The following is a 20,899-nucleotide window of genomic DNA, read 5'->3' as shown; positions in this document are numbered from 1 at the left end:
ACTGCCTGTGAACACATACGTGAATGACAAAGGTCAACATCCATGAATTTTTGGCAATAGCCACCTCTGGGAGGGAAGTAGGGGAATGGGATCGGGGAGCTCCCAGGTGCCTCTGCTGTATCTACCATATTGTACTTCCTTAAAAAAAAAAGAGAGAGATCCAGAGCAAACAGGATTAAGATTTGATCAATTTAGGCATATGACATGAAGATAGAGTGGGCACTTGTGTGTTAATTAGATTGATTATATTATCTCGTATGATTGGAACAGACCACAATTTATTAAACTAAACTGAACGATAAAATAGTCAAAAGGGGTTTTTTTTAAACAAGATATTCACAGACTGAGAGTATCGATGCACAGATTACAATGGGCAGACCAGTGGTGCAAAGGAGACGCATATCAAACACCCCCTGAACCAAGTGACCAAACCACACAGAGGGACAAACTGGTAGGTACCCTCTGATACATGCTAAGGGCATAATCTCACCTGTAGAACGGCAGTGTTCTTGCCAAAAAAGTTTAACCTGAATCTAACTTTAAAAAAAAAAAAATCAAATTGTGGGAACTTTTTCACGAAGGCTTAAAAACGTCAGTGTTAAATAAAGGACCCTTCCCTTTCCCCCTAGAAATGGAGAGGAAATGTTCCAGAATAAAAAGATAACTAAATGAATGTATGATTCTTGATTAGTAAATCCCAGGTAAAACACAAACGTTCAGGAAGTACTTGGGCGGCAATTGAGGATATTTAAATATGAACTAAGTATCAGAAGATCTTACTGTGAAACGTCCTACGTGTGCTAACGATACTGTGGTCAGGGAGGAAGTATCCTTGCTACTTGCTGAGATACTACAGCAAAAGTGCCACGATGTGCACGTGACCTTCAAACAGTTAAGGAAGAAGACCGATGCGTGCGCATATAAAAGAGCTAAAGTAACGTGTGAAATGTTAACTGGGAAGCCAGGTGAAAGGTGTATAGGTTCACTATCCTTTCCTCTCAGCATCTGAGAAGATCCAAAATGTTTCAAAATCAGTTGGGAAGAAAAACAGACAAATATTTAGAAAAGGTTGTATACAAACAGCATTTATAGCTCAGATGTTCAGTCATGTATTTATGTATCAACATTTTATAAAAACTGTCATAATGACAAGGAAGGTATTCACCTTTTTGATGTTCTAACCCCACCAAACTCACTCAGTAAAAACACTGCATTAAGATCCTATGCTTATTTGAAGGAATAGATGACCCTACCCCTTCAATGCTAAAATGTTTTAAAAACACAGTACCTATAGTTTGTTTTTATCCCCTTTGCTTTGCTGAAGGGTGCACAGTGCACCAGCAGCCTCCCTCCGAGCCTGGGAACACAAGGCCCAGTCGGGCCGTGCGACCCCGCTGCTCTGATGATACAGACCACACTTTGGTCAGCCTTTCCCGACGCTCAGGCAGCTGCAATCCTTTCTGCCTCTCCCTCCCACCCACGCGGCCACTGCCCCACCGGCTCAAGCACAGCGGGCTGTAATTCTGGGAGAAACGATGGGAAAACAAGTGATGAAGCTTAGTAACTTCAATCTCTTCACTCCAAATTTGGCCAATCTCTGCCCTGCAGAGGTGTATAAAATGCTTTGCCTCTGTGCCCCAGGCTCTCCGGACCATGCAGATTCCTGCCTGTGCTCCAGGGGATGGAGACCACCGTCCCGGACCAGAGGGGCAGCGGTCACTATTACTGCATTTCACGCCCACCCACCCACTTACACCCCTCTAGGACTCGTCCTTATTAACAGCTAAAGACGTGTAGTGGGTAATAAATTAATTTCAAAATATAACAACGACGCCTTTTTAAGATGTTTAAAAGCCATGGAAACTTCATTGTAAGATTAAAAATAAGAGCCATGCTACAGAATTAAGAATTTCTTGCTACTACAAGAGTCAAGCCTCTTCCCCACTCAGAGCAGTGTCTTCTACACATTAGGCTGAACTAACTGGGGGCCAGACAGGCAAAAACAGACTCTCAGATGATGTGTTCACTTGCAAATAAATATAAGAAATAGAAAGGTGATTGTATAAATTCTTTCGCCTTAATTGTAGCTCTCATACTAATTATATCAGAAATATAGGCAGATAATTAGAGAAATTTCACAACCATTTCTAAGGAACATAGGAAAATTAGTATATTATTTAAATGCAGAAAAGAAAAAAATTTAGGAAATGGCTTGACTTTTGGAGTCATTTCTGTAATGTAGATATAAAGAGAGAAAAAATGAGAATTTCCACACTCTTGCTTTAATTTAGCATTTGGAACTATACCCTCTGGGAAAACCACCATTGCAGAAAGTTTATATTGATACAACAGGTTCCTAATAATGTCAATCACTTTCCAGGTAAAATTTCAAAAAGGCTAACTATACATGTGTTTCGGTTTTTTTTTAAAAGTGTTTATTTTTACTAGTGAGGATAAAACTGGGCAAGGAAGTTTACAGAAAAAATGTCCATATATAAAGAAAGAAATAAACTATTTTTTGGTCATAATTTAGAGACAAACGAATGTATAAAAAGGAGACAGTTTCCCCCAATTCATTTCTTTCCCAGAAGAGTGTAAGAAACACAGGCCCTTAGTTCCGTGATATCCTCAGCAGGCCTCGAATGCGTCTGACAAGAGCCTGTATAAAACTATAGCGAGAACGAACTTTTGAATATAATCCTTCAATGTCCAGCAGTTTCTTCTGTAGTGATTCTCCAAAGGCGTTGATGGCGTCAGCCTGAAGCTAGAGGAAACACAGATGACATCTCATTATTAAAATGGCAGTCTCAAGTATTTCTTTTATTCTGTGTCTTCCAATTTAAAACACCTCAGAGCCTAAAATGCTGGTCTTTTCCCATGTACCAAATTGAAAACAGAATCACATTTTCCACCCTAGAATTTATTCATACTGTTTTCCCCCTTTCTTTTCCTGTATGAATGTGTAAAATGTAAAGCCTGCTTTAAATAACAGCTATTGATGCTACTGTTGACAGGTGGACGTGTGTGCAAAACCATCTCCTGAAGGGCCATTCAGAGGGTTGCTAAGGCCCTGGCTGGGTAGCTCAGTTGGTTAGGGCGTCGTCCCGATATACCAAGGTTGTGGGCTGGATCAACCAATGAATGCATACATATGTGGAACAACCAACCGAAGTTTCTCAAAAAAAAAAAAGTCAAGGTCTGTCTCCCCTCTCTTTAAAACCAATTTTTAAAAAATTTTAAAAAGTTAGTAAGAGTGGATGCTTTTGGAGAAACGAACAACGGATACATTGGAAAGAACCTGTACTTTTAACTTCACATTGCAATTTTTAAAACCCCCCCAAAACGTGCATCCTTTTACTTTAAAAAGAGTGTAAATGGGGGAAGACAATCTGGTATACACTTTGGACCTTAGCTGTATTTCAGAATACCTATGTAATCTCAGATAGATCTTCTTGGTACTACACTGAAAAGCTAAAACCCAGTACAAAATTCTATGGATCTACCTGCCTTCAATTTTGCATAGAAACTAAAGCACAGAGAAGGCTACTTACTAATCCTACATTTTTTTCTAACTTTATAACAGGCCAGTCTAATGAAAGTCATTAATTCAACATATATTTATTAAACAGCTCCTGGAAGATATATTCTTTAGCTAATTCTGCAGATGGCCTCACTTAACATTAGCATCCCTAAACAAACCACACTAAAAACTAAATTCCTGCTGCACAGACTCTGGGAGGCAAAGGTAGCCAGGGCCGGGATGACCGTGTAGGGCCCACGACGTCTCATGAACGTGGGTCTGAAAAGCGCTGTGACTGGGCCTTTCTCTCTGGGTGAGGCCCCATCTTCAGCTTGCAGAAACGCAGTGGTTTAGGGAAAAGCAGAGCCTTTATCACATCATGGCCAAGGACATTTGTTTCAGTGGCCTAGGAGCAGATCTAGCCCCTAATGTCACACACACCTGGTAACGACTGTGTTCCTAAGGCTTTGCGTTTGTTTCACATGAGGTTTTCATTTTAACTGTTTTCAGAGCGCTCTTCATCCAGCCCCAGCACTGCTGATCAGGGGCTACCGAGTACACGATGCTACGCATATACGGCCTCGTGTCCCATACGCGGTTTGGTCAGCACTGGACTGCCTGTGTCACAGTGGCCCCATAACACTGTAACGCAGCTGGAAAATCCCTGCCACCTCGTGACTTCGCTGCCACTGTTACTAGACAGGAGTGTTCCTGGTCGATATCTGCGTACAAGCAACTCTGTGAGGAAGCAGACCAAACAAAAACTGCCATGGAGGTATTTCTGAAAAGGACACCACCTGCGCAGGACAAGCCCCAGGCAGGCCCTTCGGGGGGTGGCCCAGAAGGACTGTTGTCACAGGAGGTGACTGCTCCATGTGCGTCACTGCCCCCAAAGGCCTGCCCGTGGGACGCGGCGTGGAGGTGGAAGACAGCCACCGGAGGGCCTGGCCCTGTGTGGGCCTAAGCCCGTGTCCCGTGTGTGTGTGTGTGTGTGTGTGTGTGTGTGTGTGTGTGTATGAGTGCGCGCGCACCTCCATCTTTAACAAAAAGTTTAGAAGTAAATATAAGTAAACAAAAAACAGAAAGAAGCTAAGCTTACAGAATAAGGCTATAAAAATATTTTTGTACAGCTGTACAATGGGTTTGTATTTTAAGCTTTGTGTTACCACAAGGGAGTCAGTTTTTAAAAAGTTAAAGTTTATAAGGTTACGATAAGCTAAGATTATTTTTTTCTTGTTTTCTCAAGGTTAATTCAGTATTGAGGAAGAGGAAGTCAGCACGTTCAGTGCAGCCTGAGCGCACAGTGTTCGTAAAGTCCACAGCAGTGCCCAGCACTGTCTTTGACCCTCACGTTCACTCGGCACTCACTCACCCACTCACCCACGAGCAACTTCCAGCCCTGCACGCTCCATTTATGGTAAGTGCCCTACACGGGTGCACGTTTCTTACCTTTTATACCATATTTTTACCGCACGTCTCCTGTACTTAGATATGTTTAGATACACAGATACCACTGAGTTGAAACTGCCTCCATAGTCAGCACGGGAACATGCTGTCTGAACCGGTCTGCAGCCCGGCAGCCACAGGGCCCAGGTGTGTAGCAGGCTCTACCGTCTAGCTTGGCTGAGCGCACACTGTGGAGTTCGCACGACCACAAAACCGCTTACCGCTGCATTTCTAAAAATGTACCCCGGTCCTTAAGCAACACGTGACTGTGTAATACTATCATCTACTACGGTGAAATGTTCAATGGCTACTCACAATCTCTTCATCAAGGCCTACCAGTTACTGAGCTCTTACTCGGTCCCAGGCACTACCTGGGGGCCTCCCAGGTGAAACCTCGGTTAATGGTGACCAACCCAGTAATGAAATTGGACTATGATTCTCGTCTTTTCGTTGAGGAAATGGAGGCTAAGTTAGAGAGTTAAGTGACTTGTTCCAAGTCACACAGCTGCTGGGTGGCCGTGCCAGAATTCAAATCAGGTCTTTGCGAACAGCCTGAAAATGACCATCTTACTAACATTCCAGACATCCTCCTTTCCCTCTCAGAAACAAAGGAGCATGAGAACAAGCCTCACCTGGTCTATGTCGTGTTGGCTCACTACCGTCAGTCCGCTTCTAAAATCCATATTGGCTTCTGAAGCGAAGGAATCTAGGGACAGAGGACACAGTCAAACCATCTTCACAGGTGTCAATCCACAGCACCCGGAGGAGCCTGAGGACAGTGAGCCGCAGGGCCACGGAGCACGTGGGCCGATGCGGGGAATGCTACTTCCCCCTCGGGAAAGGGCGGCCCCAGGGAAGCACGCCACACGTCTAGGCCAGGGTTCTCCCGCGCGTCCTGTGTGTTCCCCAAGAGACCCAGTACACGCTCACCAGTCACAGAGGCTCACTCCGCAGCGAGAGCCCTGGCCTAGGCTGGGCTCTTCTGAACAATTACTTGTGACCAGGGGACTCTGCAGCTGGGTCACCCCTTAACTGAAAAAAGTTGAGGAGCAGCTGAGGAGCAGCCTCTAAGATGCTTTTGGGTTCTGCACCATTTCCCATGGACAGAAGGCAAATACAAAATAATGTCTAATTACTTAGTAGCTCTTGATTATCCAGTCCACTCAGTAACTGAGACACAAAAAATATGTAAAAATGTGACTGTTTTTCAAGGCACTAAAACCCAGAGACATTTATGGTTCATTAACTCGCAGAACAGTTTACCTTGCAGCCTTCTGCTTTTAAACAGGGTCCTGGAGGCAAACAAGGAATCTTGCGAATCGGTGGGCGTGCAATGTAACAAATAGTACTCCAGATGGCGCCAAAGAATAAACAGGCAGGTCTCTATGATGACTACAGAGGAGAGCTCGGATAAAGGAAAACAATCTCAACACACGTTTCATACAAACCAGTTTCTGAAGGGGAGAAAAAAGGAGACTGCACCTTCTGGTGATGTACCCACGGCCTCAGTCTACCGGACAGGGGTGAGGCTCCACAGGACGTGTGTCCCCAGAAAACAGCGAGGTGCGCTGAGAAGGAGGTGGGGACCGTGGGGCACCGTGCCGGCAGTCTCCAGTGTCCTTGTCTCCTGTCCTGACAGAGGTGTCTGTATACATTACCAGGAGTACGAGCTACTCCGAAAGATAAGGCGATTTTCGATCTGGAAATATAGGGATGTACTAGAAAAAAAACGGGCAGTGATTATGTCACTTTCCACGTGGTTTTGATGCCCGAACAATGTGACAATAAGCACACAGTCCTGCACGTGCGGACTCTCTCGGGGGTGGCCACTCACGCCCCCCCGTGATTTCATCAAGGATACAGGAACAAAGGGAGAGCAGTTTGGCCCGATTGTTGATCAGCTTCACCAAACGCCGTCTCGCTAGAACATACTTCTGGGCAGTGGAGATTTTATCAACACCAGCGGGCATCACAGACTGACACAACTAAGAAAAATAAATAAATACAGCACAAAATGGCACCAATTGTTAACAAAAATTTCTGGTCACTTGTGATAAGCACTGAGCAAAATATTCAAATAAGTTTAAACATCCTGGCAGACAAGAGTTATTATCTAGTTAGGAAGCTAGTAACTAAAAAACAAACAAACAAACAAAAAACCCAAGAGTGAAAGAAGCCGTTGAATTACAAATGAATATTCATCTGTTGCTTTTTTAAAAAGTCCCACCCCTGAAACAGACATTTCCAGTCTGCTGATAGGCCGCCCAACCCCGAATTCCCCGTCAAATTAAGGCAAAACGGGACAGGTTTCCAGCAGCAGGTGTAACAGTGCCACGCAGATTTCTGTAACAGCTGTAAGCATCTTCAGAGGACAATGCAGACTTCCAGAGCGTAAAAGATATGCTCACCCGCCAGGGCCTCCTGTCACCTCTCTGTCTGGCAGACCTACAGGCACACGGTTCAATTAAAATTCAGACACCGGGTCTGGCAGAGGGAGAACTGATGTGGGGCTGGTGGAAGGTCACAGACTTTATCGTGATGCTCCAGTTCCTCTGGCCAGTACCAGCATCGCCCATAAGCTACGTGTGAAGGGAAAGGGCTGCCAGGTGTAAACCACACAATTTCAGTGACCACCAGAATGCAGCCAGTAACTCCTGTGTGGCTTCAGGTATTCAAACTTCCAGTGCCTCTGTTTCCTCATCTGAGAAACGAGAAGGGCAACATCATCCGCCTCGGGGATTCAGGCAGAACTTGCCACTCAGGGCCTGGCACATCGTAAGCACCCACTAAACGCTCCCTAAGATTATCAGAAGAGTGGCAAGAGGGAGTGGGCTCTGACTACTCTGAAGAGTGACAGTCTTTTAGGAAAGCTGGTGTGAACCAGGAATGGCAAAACGGTTCAACATCCAGGCTGCCGCAGGACACCAGGACACTTCAGCCCCGGCCAAAAGATGCCTTAAAGTTCAGCCGTGCCAGATGGGAAGGATGGTGGGCTACGTAGGGAACAAGCCTGGCAACTCAGCGTCTTTAGCCACAATGAATGCCAGGGGATGACTCTGGGCCACTGAGAGCTGGCAGTCATGTCTGATACATCATCCCACTGTCTGTTGAGGCCTCTACCTAAGGAATCACATCTGCTGAATGAGCACTTATACTAGAAGCCTAAGTTTCTCAGCACAGATTTTAGAATATAAATTACCCAAACCCCTATTCAAAGGCCAGCTGCCATTCTACCGACTGGCAGGTGGTTTCCTTGAGCAGGTGCGACTTCGCTGTCATCCAGGAGTTTCTATGCTTACGAGGCGTGGTGCTAGGTTAGTGAGAGACTCTTCTTCAAGCCACACAGAGGAATCGTTTTAGTTCCTTCTGTCTTACCGCACAGTCAGTCATCTTCACCTACACGTGTGACCCCAGTAACCGGGCCCCTATTAGTGAAGTCACGGGCGTCACAGCTCGTTGTAAGATTCGTACCTCTTTTATCTCGTCTGGCGGAAGCTGCTCTACGTTCTGCAGCTTGCCGACCCCCCGCCGGTGGCTGTCGTAGTAGCTGAAGAAATCACTGGCGCTCTGTTTCAGCAGGTGGACGATGATGCCCAACCCCGGCAGGCGCCAGTATGGAACCACTGGAGCTTGCGCATCTGACAGGGTTGATGATAGAAAACAACGTTCCACTCGTAAGCATTTTATATGAATTTCAAATGACCTGTTTTAAAACAAGGGATGCCCGGAATTTAAGGGCATGTGAACTATCATTAAAACCAACCCAAGACTACTCTTAAACACCACTGCCTGTTCAAAGGAGTGGTTAGGAGCCACTGTATGTACTATATCGGGGAGGAGCAGAGGGCTGAAGACCTTGAGCAAACGAGGACATCTGACTCATGGACGCAGAGAGAGCTTACCCTTTATTGGGTGAAGATGTCCTTCAGAACCCCGTGTTAGCTATAAACTTTTACACACACACACACACACCCAAGCCACACACATGAGTTTGGGGTTTCCTGACCCCAGGAGGAATTCCTGCCTCCCCCGACTGCTCTAGTTACAGGGATTCATCTCCAGTCTGCATCTTTCAGGTTGCTGAATTCCCAGTTCAAAGTCATCCTTCGAAAGAGAGAAGGAAAACACCAGCTAAAATATTCAAAAACTGTAACTGGATTTGAACTTTAATGGGCCTTTAACCACAATAACTCCATTTGGGTAGCAAGACAAAGTGGTCCGCCTTTTACTTGACAACCTTCTGACGAAGGCGGAGGGACGGCGAGATGTCAGGGAAGCTGTCTGCAAAGGGACGACGGGAGGACAGTCACGCAGCTACTCTGCAGGCAGCGTGTGTGCGGCAGCTAGGGCATCCGCCTCTGACGGAGGGGTGGAGGGGTTTCTGGAGAAACACCCAAGCGACTTCAAGTTCAGTTTGGAGACGGCCTTTGTCTAATGGCCCTGGCAGCGATGAACACTGAAGGGGGTCTGCACTCGCCCCCCTCACTACCGCCTCCCTCGACTTCGCTCGAGCGGGAGAGAGAGCAGTCCCTTGTGCGTGCATGTGGCCACCAGCCAGGGCATCCCAGACTCATCTGATTTGCCAGCCTTCCTGCTCCACACTTCGGTGAAAATGTGACAGGTCTTTACCATTCGGGTCGTCTGTATAGAGCCCTCTCCTGCTGGCATTCTGGGCCCTGGTCCCCAGATAGCGCACGTGTGCTATCTACCCTGGTGGGAAGACGGCCACAAAGACGGAGGTCTAATGCCGAGTTGATGCCCCCGCATTTCAGGAGTTCCCCCCCACTAACACGCTCCCGTCTAGAAAACCCTAGTGTTCAGAGGCTGTCAGAGGTAGACACCAGAAGAGGTTGGCTCATAAGAAATTTGATCACAGAAACAGATTCCACGGGAAAGGTCGGGAGGCCGAGGCAGCGGAGGTGCTGCAGGAAAGGGTCCCTGGATCCCAGGTAACAGTAAACGCACTAAACGTAAGGACAACAGCAGTGGCAGTAATGGAAATAATACCGGCTGACATGCAGGCAGTGCGAGTGCCAGGCGCCGTCCGAAAGCATTTACGTAGAGCAGCACATCTCATCCTCATAGTAACTCATTCGAGCACAGCTTGTTATTACTGCCTCTCACAGATAAAGACACCGAGGCACAAAGAGGGTAATCTCTCTGAAGTCACACCGACAGTCAGCTGCAGAACCGGGACGCAAATCTAGGCAGAGCGTCACCAGTCTGTGTTCCTGAGCAGCAGGGAAAACAACTGCCTCTCTGCAGCTCAGTGTCCACAGACCGTCCCCAGACCTGCCCACTCCTGTGTCTACAATTGACAGAGGAAAATATGCTTAACTCTTCCTAAAAAGCCCAAGGAGTAATAAAGATCAATCTGTAAGGCTTCATAAAGTTCATCATTAAGTATTAAAGTTCAAAGACGGATAATAGTTTATGAAAGGCTGGCCCAAATGAGAAGAAACTAAATGAAATTTTAATAATTACTGTTACATTATTAGCATATGCCTAGTGTTTCTGGAGAATAAATGACAAAATTACGATTTGTTTGAAAATCTTATGTTTGGGTTAAATTTGTTTCCGAAAATGTTAGACCTAAGGGGGAAGAGCAGGACTGCCCTCTTGAGGCAGAAACAGAGGTCTCCCTCCAGACCCCACGGGGATTAATAAACAGATTCACATTCACTGACAAATTGCCAGACAGAGAGGGAGCAGACCAGGTTAAATGGCACTGCGGGGTGATACACAAACCACGGTTCTGAATGAGGGGTTCTGGTAGGATGGCCAATCACTCCAGAGTGAAGACGATCTTTCACCTTTGCCGGGCCGCCGGGCCACCTCATGCCGGGATCAGCATCTCCCCACAGGGGGGACTCTTCCCATGGGGGCACCTATTTATTCTAGTGATCTTCCTGGAAGCCAACTTCTTGAATATAGAAGAAAGCTAGACAATGTAGCATTAATTTGCTTAAGGCATTGTTTTATATCTCCAATCTAAATGACTTAATACTCATGTATCCCACAGAATGTAACTATAAAGCTTTATAGCTACTTCCTCAATTTCTCTGAAACATAATTTTACCTAAGACTACTCCCCACATGAATCACTGAATGAAAGGTATCTTTAAGTAAAGGTATCTTAGTAGATAGTAAAGACTCCTGCTTCCAAGTGGAACTGAAGTCAGACCAGACAATGGGTAAAACCCTAGACGTAACACAAAAACAAGTACCTGAAGGGACCAGAGTGAACAGAAGCAGAGACTCTGGTAGGGAGTGCAGTGTCCATTCAAAATCACCCAACACACAAACAACTACGAAAACGGAAGCCATCCTCACGAGACAAGAAAACCAATCAAGTCTGATCTCAGATGAACCAGAAGTTGGAAACTAGTGAATGAGGGTTTCAAAGTAGCTAATCAAGAGAAAACAAAATATGCTTATAATCAATAAAAACCATAGAAAATCTCAGCAGAAAAAATACGATTAAAAAAAAACCCCAAATGGAAATTCTAGAACTGAAAAAGACCATGTCTGAAATAAAAAATTCACTGGGTATACTCACAGCCCAATGGAGCTGACTGAGGAAAGAATGAGTGAACTTGAAAACAGGAGAATTGAAAATATTTAAGGAAAGAACAAAGAGAAAAAAGATCAAGAAAAAATGACCAGAGTCTCAGGGATCTATTATATGCTATCTAACAGTGTGATGTGTTTGGAGAGAACGGGGCTGTTACATTTTCGTATTTTTCTCCCAGCCAGCTCACTCTCCAATCCGAGATCTGTACTTTGGGGTCTCGACAACTATTCAAAACTCCACTCTGGTCACAAGACTCTTCTAGATTGAGCCTCAGAAAAATCTAGAATTCCTCCATTCTCTCGAGCTCCCCAGTCTATCCACAGGTCTGACAACAGTACCTCCTCACCACTCCTTGTTAAAGTCGTTCAAAAAATGTCTCACTGTTACTCAGAAAGGAAAGAGACACATCTCACCGGAGCCAGTCAGAGCTCGTCATACGCGTAACAACTGAATCCCCCCAGCACAGGGAGAAAGCACGAGGCTCACCTTGCCGGGGGCCTTCCCGGTTCGCGGTTTCCGACAGGCTGGGCGTGAAGAGGCACGCGGCCTGCTGAAAGGCAGGGGAGCTCTGCAGCATGAGTGACTGGCAGTACTCCATGACATTGGCACAGATCTACGAGGGAAGAACAGCAGTGAAGCACATACTAGCTCCCCAAATGCCCTAATGTGGGGATCCAGACTTGAAGAATAAAGTTATGATCAATTTGTAAAATTATAACAAAGCTATAAATCGATTTGTAAAATTACTCAGATGTTGCTTTTATCAAATATTTCCAAAACCATAAAAAGCTTAAAGCACAGGCACACAGTTCTCAGTCCTCTTGCCTGTTGCATGGCCAGCTCGATCTCGTCTTTCCTGCTCACTCTGTCTCCCTCTACGCCATCATCTTGGAATTTAAACTGACGGAGTCTGTCCGAGCCACCAAAGCGACTTAGTAGTCCCAAGCATTGGCGCTAAAAAAGAAAGATACTTTGTTCATATCTAGTCAAATATGTTTACAATCAGTGACCTCTCTTTCCTGAGGGGTACATAGGAGAAAAACTCAGTGGGGCGTGGAATCAGTCTTCAAAGCGTCGATTTCTTACTGCCAACTGAGTCAACTGAAGTTCACACTATTGAAACTCACCTTTTTGCCAATGTACATGCTTGGCAGTCAACTCATCACATGAATGCCATTTTTTAAAAGCAGTGAATCCCAACTATCTAAGTGTCTGCCAAAAAATTCTCTGTATCACACCAAATAATTCCTTGGCAGATAACTCTTAAATAAACACAAGTCAATAAACAATGGGAAGCAGAGTGAAGTGGCAAACAGAAGGCAATCTGTAACAAGCACGTCCGTGATAATTCTCTAAGAAAGCTCACACTTAAAGGCTGCCACGCCTGTGGCCACTTGGGGGACTTCATACAGATATTGGGAACACACAGGTGTTTCTTGGCATATACAATGCCATCCGTTTGAAGTGCTGGCCCATTTCATCCGAGAATACAATTTTCCCCAAGGTCTCAGAGGGAAAAGATAAGCTTTTCAAAACTGGCAGCGTACCCAGTGGCTAGTACATGGGTTTGGAATCAGAGCTGTGGGTGCCAATAGCAAGTGAGTGACTTTCTGCTGCGTCACCTGGAACAAGTTACCTAACTTCCCCAACCTCTAGGGCAGGGGTGTCAAACTCACTTTCACAGGGGGCCACATCAGCCTTGCAGTTGCCTTCAAGGGCCAAGTGTAATTTTAGGACTGTATACATGTAACTACGCCTTAACAGTTAAACCAGAGCTCTGCGCTAGCGCCGGGTAGAAACAAGGTGCCGGGCCGGATAAAACAAGGTGGAGGGCCCGATTCGGCCCGTGGGCTGTGTGTTTGCCACCTGTGCTCTGTGGTCACATTTCCGGAGTGATAATAGCAATTCTTAGCTTAGAGGATTGTTGCCAGGATCACCTGAGGCACTGAACTGTATTTAAAGTGCCTAGTATAGTGTTCTACACATAGTACATGGAAAATAAAAACACGTGTTTTAAAAACTGGTATTACACACCTCCACACACACACACACACAAAATATATATAATACCTTACTTAAACCGATGTGTAAGTAATAAGTTTGGATAAGGCAAAATGTATTAAGGAGACTATAATGTAAATCTTATTTTGTCAAAATAGTTACATCTATTTTGAAAACTTACGACTGGCTGCTTGCTGTTCTTACAATAAAACAGATGCATTAAAACATGTCCTGAGGTCACCTTATGAATGATGTGTCGAAACTATCTTTGTCTCCCTACCAATGAAGAAAGTTAAGAGACTGAAAAAGAGAAAAACAACCCAGAATACTTGGGTTTCGTTGGTGAGACTGCAGCGAAAATGACTCAAAAGGCACTAAGTGTGTACCCTCGGCCCACGTGACCCCAGCGCCGTCACTGAAGCTACAGTATAAATTCCGTACACAAAAATGCTGACGGCAGCATTTTCTTCTGCAAACCTGAAAAGCAGTTCGTGGAAAGAGGGCTGGTTAAGAAAATTACTGTTATCAAAACCAATGGAATGTCAATTCGAGCACATAAATATGATGACGCTGCAGCCAATAAAAAGTGAAGATAATCAAAGCAGCCAGGAGGCTCCCTGAAAGACTGTGATAAAACATCTGATCGATAAGCTATCCAATGTTTGAATATACCGATAGGTCACACAACTGGAGAAAAGTTTATGAATAAATTAAAAAGAAGTACATGAAAATCAAGCAAATAAGAAAATTATTTACTTAGGGAAAACAATGTTCCACAGAAAACTAACATGTCATCTGTGACAATTACACAGTAATAATAATGTAACACTAAACACTGACCTAATCGAAACTGTGATACAATTATGTTGATGGGGGTGTGGGGGTAGAAGAAATGTACATATTTTTATGATGGAAAAAAAGGAGTAAAGAGATTCTCAGCCTCCTTGATGGGAATTCAACAGATGATTCCTAAAACTGGATAACCAAGTAGTAGCAATAATAAACATGTTACTTAGAGATGACAAAGAATCAGTTAAAATCGCTGAGAGGGTGCGCCCAAACCCAGGGAGCAGAATGGGAAGGATGAGTGGGTGGTTTGTTAAAAGTCTTACAGCTGCTCTTTAGAGAAATAAGAATCAGTTACCTGGAATCTTCCAATATGTCCCTGTAGCTCCATTAGAGATCCTTCATTTACATCAACATCCAGTTCACTTAATATACCTAGAAAATTTGGAACGCTTTCAAATGTAGTTTTATAATCAAGAAAATAAAACATTAAAAAGGTAGGAACGCAGTTCTAGTGTTTTATACTTTTTATGTGCAAAAACAGACAGACTCGGCCAAGAGGAAGTTTGGAGACACAGTACAAAGATTCATATGGAGTCTAAATCTAGACTTGACTAGTGAACTGTTACTACCAATTTCAATAAGTCACGTACAGCTGCCAAGTAATAAAAACCTCATTCCATTAAGCATGCACGCCAGTTTGTACAGAGCAACACCGTGGAAAGCCCGCCCGCCCAACGCCCCCGACTCACCGGGAAGCGCCGCTTTACTGATCACCCCCGTGAGCAGGGCCAGCTCCTGCAGAGAGCCGGCACTGGCGTCCTGGCAGCGCAGGACGGCTTGTGTGCTGTCCGAATGCGAGATGAGGAACTGCAGCACCTGAGCCGGGAGACGGGGGGAGGAACGGGACACAGAGGTGGAAGCGCAGGAAATTATAAATCTGTCATAACTCATCTTTCTTGTAACATCAAAGCGATTAATTCAATGTAATGAAGGAGAGTATTAGACAAACAATTGTTTTTTACACGTACATACTTTATTTCTTCAAGAGGTAACCATTTACCTAATATTCTTAAGAAACGTAAGGGATTATTTTAAAGTTTAAAATTTTAAATATGTACAGGCTATTGTAAAAGAATGTAATTTAGAACTAGTGTATGAAAACTATTGTTTGACCCCTATTTTATGTCTTCCATTTTTGTCCAAACAGAACCAGAACATAAGTTTAAAATGGGTGTTACAATGAATTACTGAAGTTGCCCTGTGAAAAAGTCTGTCGAGTGTGACATGGGGACAATCATGTCAAAGCTTTCGTGTAATTCTGCTCCGGTTCGGGCACAACAAACGAGGTAAAAAGCCTGCCCTTCAAACCCTGCCCTCCCACCTGGCACTGACACTGTACCATCAAGGAGGACTCCAATTATTTCCACACACAATTTCTCCTCAACTCGACCACACACGCGTCACAGAGACTACGCCCAAAGAAGCCGACCGTGTGAACCTCTCAGGAACTGTGCCCGTTTACTTTTTCAGTCCCGATTCCTGGTCTTGGCCCATCATCACTGGACGTGAAACTCAGTAATCTCTATTTCTTAAAGAACCTTCTTAGGGGATTCTGCTACAGTCAGTACAAGACTGGTATTAGAGAACCAACGTCTTATACCACATTGGTCAACTTCTACTAAAAAACCTTAATCTTAATGAAGTAGAAGACAAGGGAAGGGACGTCTCTGAGTTTTAAAGAAGTGACTCAAAGGCCCCGTATGGAAGGGGCAGAACATGACCCAGGCTAATGGAGTCCGAAGCAAGGTGCCGTGTTAGAAACAGCTGCGCTCTATCTTGCTGAGATAAGCCTGAGCTGACAGCAGGAAAAGCAGACAGAACCGCCATAAATTCCTGCCATGCCCTCGGGACACAATGCCTGAGGGCGTCACAGTGATAGAGCAATACAATAAGGCTGTAATTCATAACGATAAGCCCAATTAATCAGTATATTGTATTATTAGTTTGAAGAAACAAATATATGATTTGAAGGTTTCATTGAAAAGCAATGACATAAAACTAATTTTTGGTGCTCAAAAAGTGTTTTTAAGAGTTTGAAAATTCACTTATTTAAATGACTTCATTCCCCAAATATCACAAATAAATGTGGCGTATCATCTATCTTTTGTATTTTCTGCAAGGCCAAACACAGTGTAGAGCCTCCTCTCAACAATTACCTGGCTAGATTACATTCTAGAAGCCAACTTATTCCTACCACAATGACAGCTTCCTTTTATGAAGAACAAATTCACCGGGTTGGCCAAAAAGTTCATTTAGTTTTTTTCCATACCCTGGCTCTCGTAGTGCTTAGTTGTCTTTAACTTCATTTGAAACAATTTTGTTAGTTTGTATTGTGACAGCTGTCATATCAGCATGCATTAAAAAAATCAAAATTGGTGAATTTCTGTGCAGTCAGTTTAATATTGAAGATGGAAGAAGATATGTAACATTTTCAGCATATCATGCTTTCTTATTTCAAGAAAGGTAAAAACACAACTGAAACGCAAACAAAGATGTGTGCCCTGTATGGAGAAGGTGCTGTGACAGATCGAATGTGTCAAAAGTGGTTTATGAAGTTTCTTGGTACTGTTGACATTTTGGCCAAATAATTCTTTGCTGTGGGGCTGTCTTATGCATGGAAGATGTTTAGCAGCACCCGGGCCTCTCCCCACTAGAAGCCAATAGTGGGAGAGAGCCGACATACTCAAAATATCCAAATCAATAAAGTTAGTGATGAAAATGAAAAATGTCTTTTAGAGAAAAAAAATAAATGGACTTCTTGGCCAACCCAATAGATCTCTTGCCCTCTATGTCACTATTCCATTAATTACCTGTGTGGTGTCATTCAAATGGAAGTATGAAAACAGGCCAATGAAGTCGGAGTAACGCACAGGGGCCCGTGTTCGATACCGAGTGTGCCACAAACAGGACCGTCCCGTCAACTCGCTCACACCCTCTGTGCCTAGGGTTCCTACGTTCTGGATGTGAGGATCTGGCACTAAGGCTAAGTGTTCTACACTAAGATTTCTAAGATTTCTGCACTAATGTTCCTCTTACCTGCCCTGCTGCCTGCAGGTGCTGGGCCATGCTAGACGTGAGGATGACCTGGCACAAGCGGAGAGCTGGAAGGAGAATCTGACGGTACCGGTCCACTGGAGTTGGGATGAACACGGGGGGGTCCCTCATGCCGAACATGCTTCATTCATTGCCAACGAACAAGGAGAGAGCAACAGAGCAAGGGTTAGGGCGCACTCACATGTCCCTGGCCGTCTGTCTCCATGGCAAACCACCGCAGGTGGCTGATTAAAACATGAAGCTACTAATGAGCACTCTGCACCCCATAGAGACAGTAAAACCAAAGAAGTTATTAATTCTGAAAAGTCTTATAAGATGATCAGTGTAATTTGAAAAGACAATGCTTGAAATGTCCTAAATGTATTTATTCTACTCTAAATATTCCCTTGGGCCCTAGAGACTATGAGTAAGAAATAGATAACAACAGGACCTTCCCAAATTTCCCTCTCTTATAACCAATGCCAAAAATGACTCTACATTTGTAGTCCACTATAGTTTAAAAAAAAAAAAACATGGCCCTGGCTGGTGTGGCTCAGAGGTTTGAGCGCCGGCCTGCAAACCAAAGGGTCACCGGTTCGATTCCCAGCCAGGGCACATGCCTGGGTTGCAGGTCAGGTCCCCAGTTGGGGGTGCGCAAGAGGCAACCACAAATATACACATGATGTATTATAGAAAAGTACACCTGAAACCTATATAATTTTATTAACTAATGTCACCCTAATAAATTCAATTAAAAAACCAAGATTTTAAAAGTTAAAATGAGCTTGTTAAAAATCACTTGACTTTTAAGATTGACTGAGAACACTGTATTAATAAAACCATTACTTATTGCAAACGTTTGCATTTGAAGTTTTAGACTGAAGACAACGGCGGCCTGCGGAAGAGGAGGACGTGGAAGTGGAACACTAAAGCCAAGGGAGGTAGGAGAACGGATTTGCAGGAGCAAGAGCCACAACACTGAGAGATGTAATTAACCAATCCTCTCCATGTAAGCTGAAAACGACAAATCTCATGTTTAAAACTTTAAAAAGCAATACTGCCCTGACTGGTGTAGCTCAGTGGGTTGGGTGTCACCCCATAAAATGCCAGTTTGACCCCCGGTCAGGGCACTTGCCTGGGTTGCAGGCCAGGTCCCCAGTTGGGGGCATGCAAGAGGCAACAAATCCATGTTTCTCTCTCACAGGGATGTTTCTGTCCCTCTCTTTCTCCCTTCCTTCCTCTCTTTCTAAAAATAAAATCTTAAAAAAAAATAAAAAGCAATATTAAAAAAAACGTTTGGAGGTAAAATAGTTCTATGACTAGACCTGAAAAACTTGACCATTCAATTTGACAATGGCTCCCTTGAAGAATGTTAGAAAAACTGACCTTAGTGTACTTTGCCACTGGGGGGGCAAGCTATTTGCCTAAGAATGTCGTTGCCATGTAGACAAAAAAGGAAAAATAAAATCCACTTTCAAAATCTGCTAAAGAGCTTGAAACTTAATATAATTTGACCTGAAGCTTTCAAATTGGCAAGCAGCTGGTAAAATGTTAAAATGAGAAAATATAAAATGTTATTCCAGTCATCAGGAATAGGAGATCCACAAGATACTTTAAAATGCCACCATAACTGGAAACATGTATTTCTACTGAACAAAACAATAAAGTTGGGAAGAAAAACATTTCCTTACAAAATGCTCTCCCATTTCCCACTTACATTACTGCTCTAAAATGGAAAGCTTTTAGGTACCTACCCACTTTTTCCCTTATTAGCAGCTTCGTTTATTAGTAAATGGCAGGCATGTATGACCACCCCACCAAAAAAGTCATCAGGATAAAAGATTACTGCTCAGACAGGATTATAAACCAGTGGCAGCCCTGGCTGGTGCAGCTCAGTGAATTGAGCGTCAGCCTGTGAACTGAAAGGTTGCAGGTTCGATTCCCAGTCAAGGCACACGCCTGACTTGATTCCCAGTCAGGGCACAGGACACAACCCATGCCTGGGTTGCAGGCCAGGTTCCCCAGTTGTAGGTGGGTGACAGGCAACCAGCTGATGCATCCCTTACAGACTGATCTTTCCCTCCCTCTCTCTCTCCCTCCCTTCCCCTCTCTCTAAGAAGTAAATAAATCTTAAAAAAAAAAAACCAAAACAGTGGCAAAATTATGTTGAAGTGTCTATTTTCCTAACAGTCCTTCACGGGAAACTTCACAGAACACTCTATACGGCAGACACTTACCCCTGCGGGTCCATTTCCGGGCGCATATCATAGACCTGGCACTGTGCCAGCCGCACAATCACCCCAGACCTCAGCAGCTCCAAGGCACCCTGCTGGATCTTAGCCACTCTGGTGAGAAATGCCTGAGAAGTCACCAAAGGAAAACCATCACTACCGAGATCGTATCCAAGGCCTCAGACACAAATGAGACTCTCATGGCACGTTTCCGACCTTCAGCCGTCGCTGAAGAGAAGTTCTGAGCTAGCTACGCAGGGGCACATTACAGCATCTTTCTCATGGGATTTTTTGAGGATTAAATGGCACAGCATATCTGAAGTGCCACATACAGCGTTTTGCACAAATTAAGTATCCAGATAAAGAGTAGTCTCTGTTATCACCAGGTGGGCTCATGGAGGGCAGGGAATATTGTTTTGCTCACAACTGTATGCTCTCGTACCCACTACCATGCCTGACATATAACACATACTTAATAAATACTTGTTGAATGAATAAATGAGGGAGGGAGAAAGAGTTAATAAACTTAAATCTAAGACTTCAGTGCTTCTACAATTGTGACACTGTAACATTCTTACGCAGGAGGAAACAGAAAACAGACTTGGAGTAAAGGAGACGATGAATTACACAGACTGGACTGAAAATCCTGTGTTTAAATTAGAACCAGCACATGCACGCTGGAATGTTCAGGAGGCAGCCACTGTGCCAGAACCTTGTCGCGGGAGGACAGCTCTGTTCCCTGCCCTCCTCAGAGAGCCGGAGTGCCACGTCATTCGCCACCAGCAGCAACCTAAGTACGTGGCAGTTCGGTTGTCCCACTAACTCCCTCAGGATCACTGCAACTCATCTTTGGCACAATTAGGGGTACATTTTGAGGGCATGTCCCCGAATTTAAAACTCCATAGAATGGTTACAGCTGACATGATAGAAATACTCCCGATGCATTATTCCACATTAATGTTGTTTACTACATCTATCACCGCAGGAAACGAGCAGCAGACCTAACCTCAAATGAACACAAAGCCTTACCATCTTAGATTCGTAAGTATAAAGGGCTTTCAAAAGCGGCGGCTGCGGCGTGAGTAAGCTCTGCAAAGTATGGTCGTCTTCCACCAAACTGTCCACAAGCACCTTCAAGTAGCCACTGTTGGACAGGTACAGAAGCCACTGCTGCTGCTTGTCCACGGCGACGATCCGATCCAGCAGAGCTAGCGCCAGCATCTGAAGGAAATCCAAGGATGAGCG

At 44.4% G+C, this 20,899-nt stretch overlaps 1 protein-coding gene across 1 annotated transcript in view; it reads right to left on the bottom strand.

Moving 5' to 3' along the window:
• Positions 1 to 2,418: 2,418 nt before the first annotated feature.
• Positions 2,419 to 20,899, bottom strand: part of NUP205 (nucleoporin 205) — a 66,615-nt gene continuing 48,134 nt past the window's right edge. Inside the window, exons 32-43 of the mRNA XM_053926373.1 lie at positions 20,684 to 20,875; positions 19,661 to 19,782; positions 17,427 to 17,565; positions 15,080 to 15,206; positions 14,686 to 14,762; positions 12,366 to 12,494; positions 12,027 to 12,153; positions 8,438 to 8,604; positions 6,828 to 6,951; positions 6,230 to 6,358; positions 5,599 to 5,672; positions 2,419 to 2,764 (exon numbers count right to left, since the gene is read on the bottom strand). Coding sequence (XP_053782348.1) covers positions 2,612 to 2,764; positions 5,599 to 5,672; positions 6,230 to 6,358; positions 6,828 to 6,951; positions 8,438 to 8,604; positions 12,027 to 12,153; positions 12,366 to 12,494; positions 14,686 to 14,762; positions 15,080 to 15,206; positions 17,427 to 17,565; positions 19,661 to 19,782; positions 20,684 to 20,875 — 1,560 coding nt within the window. The 3' untranslated portion in view covers positions 2,419 to 2,611. The remainder of the gene's footprint in view (positions 2,765 to 5,598; positions 5,673 to 6,229; positions 6,359 to 6,827; positions 6,952 to 8,437; positions 8,605 to 12,026; positions 12,154 to 12,365; positions 12,495 to 14,685; positions 14,763 to 15,079; positions 15,207 to 17,426; positions 17,566 to 19,660; positions 19,783 to 20,683; positions 20,876 to 20,899) is intronic.

Source organism: Desmodus rotundus, chromosome 6 (genome assembly GCF_022682495.2).
Source record: "Desmodus rotundus isolate HL8 chromosome 6, HLdesRot8A.1, whole genome shotgun sequence".
NCBI lineage: Eukaryota > Metazoa > Chordata > Mammalia > Chiroptera > Phyllostomidae > Desmodus > Desmodus rotundus.
This window is presented reverse-complemented; position numbering and strand designations above follow the sequence as displayed.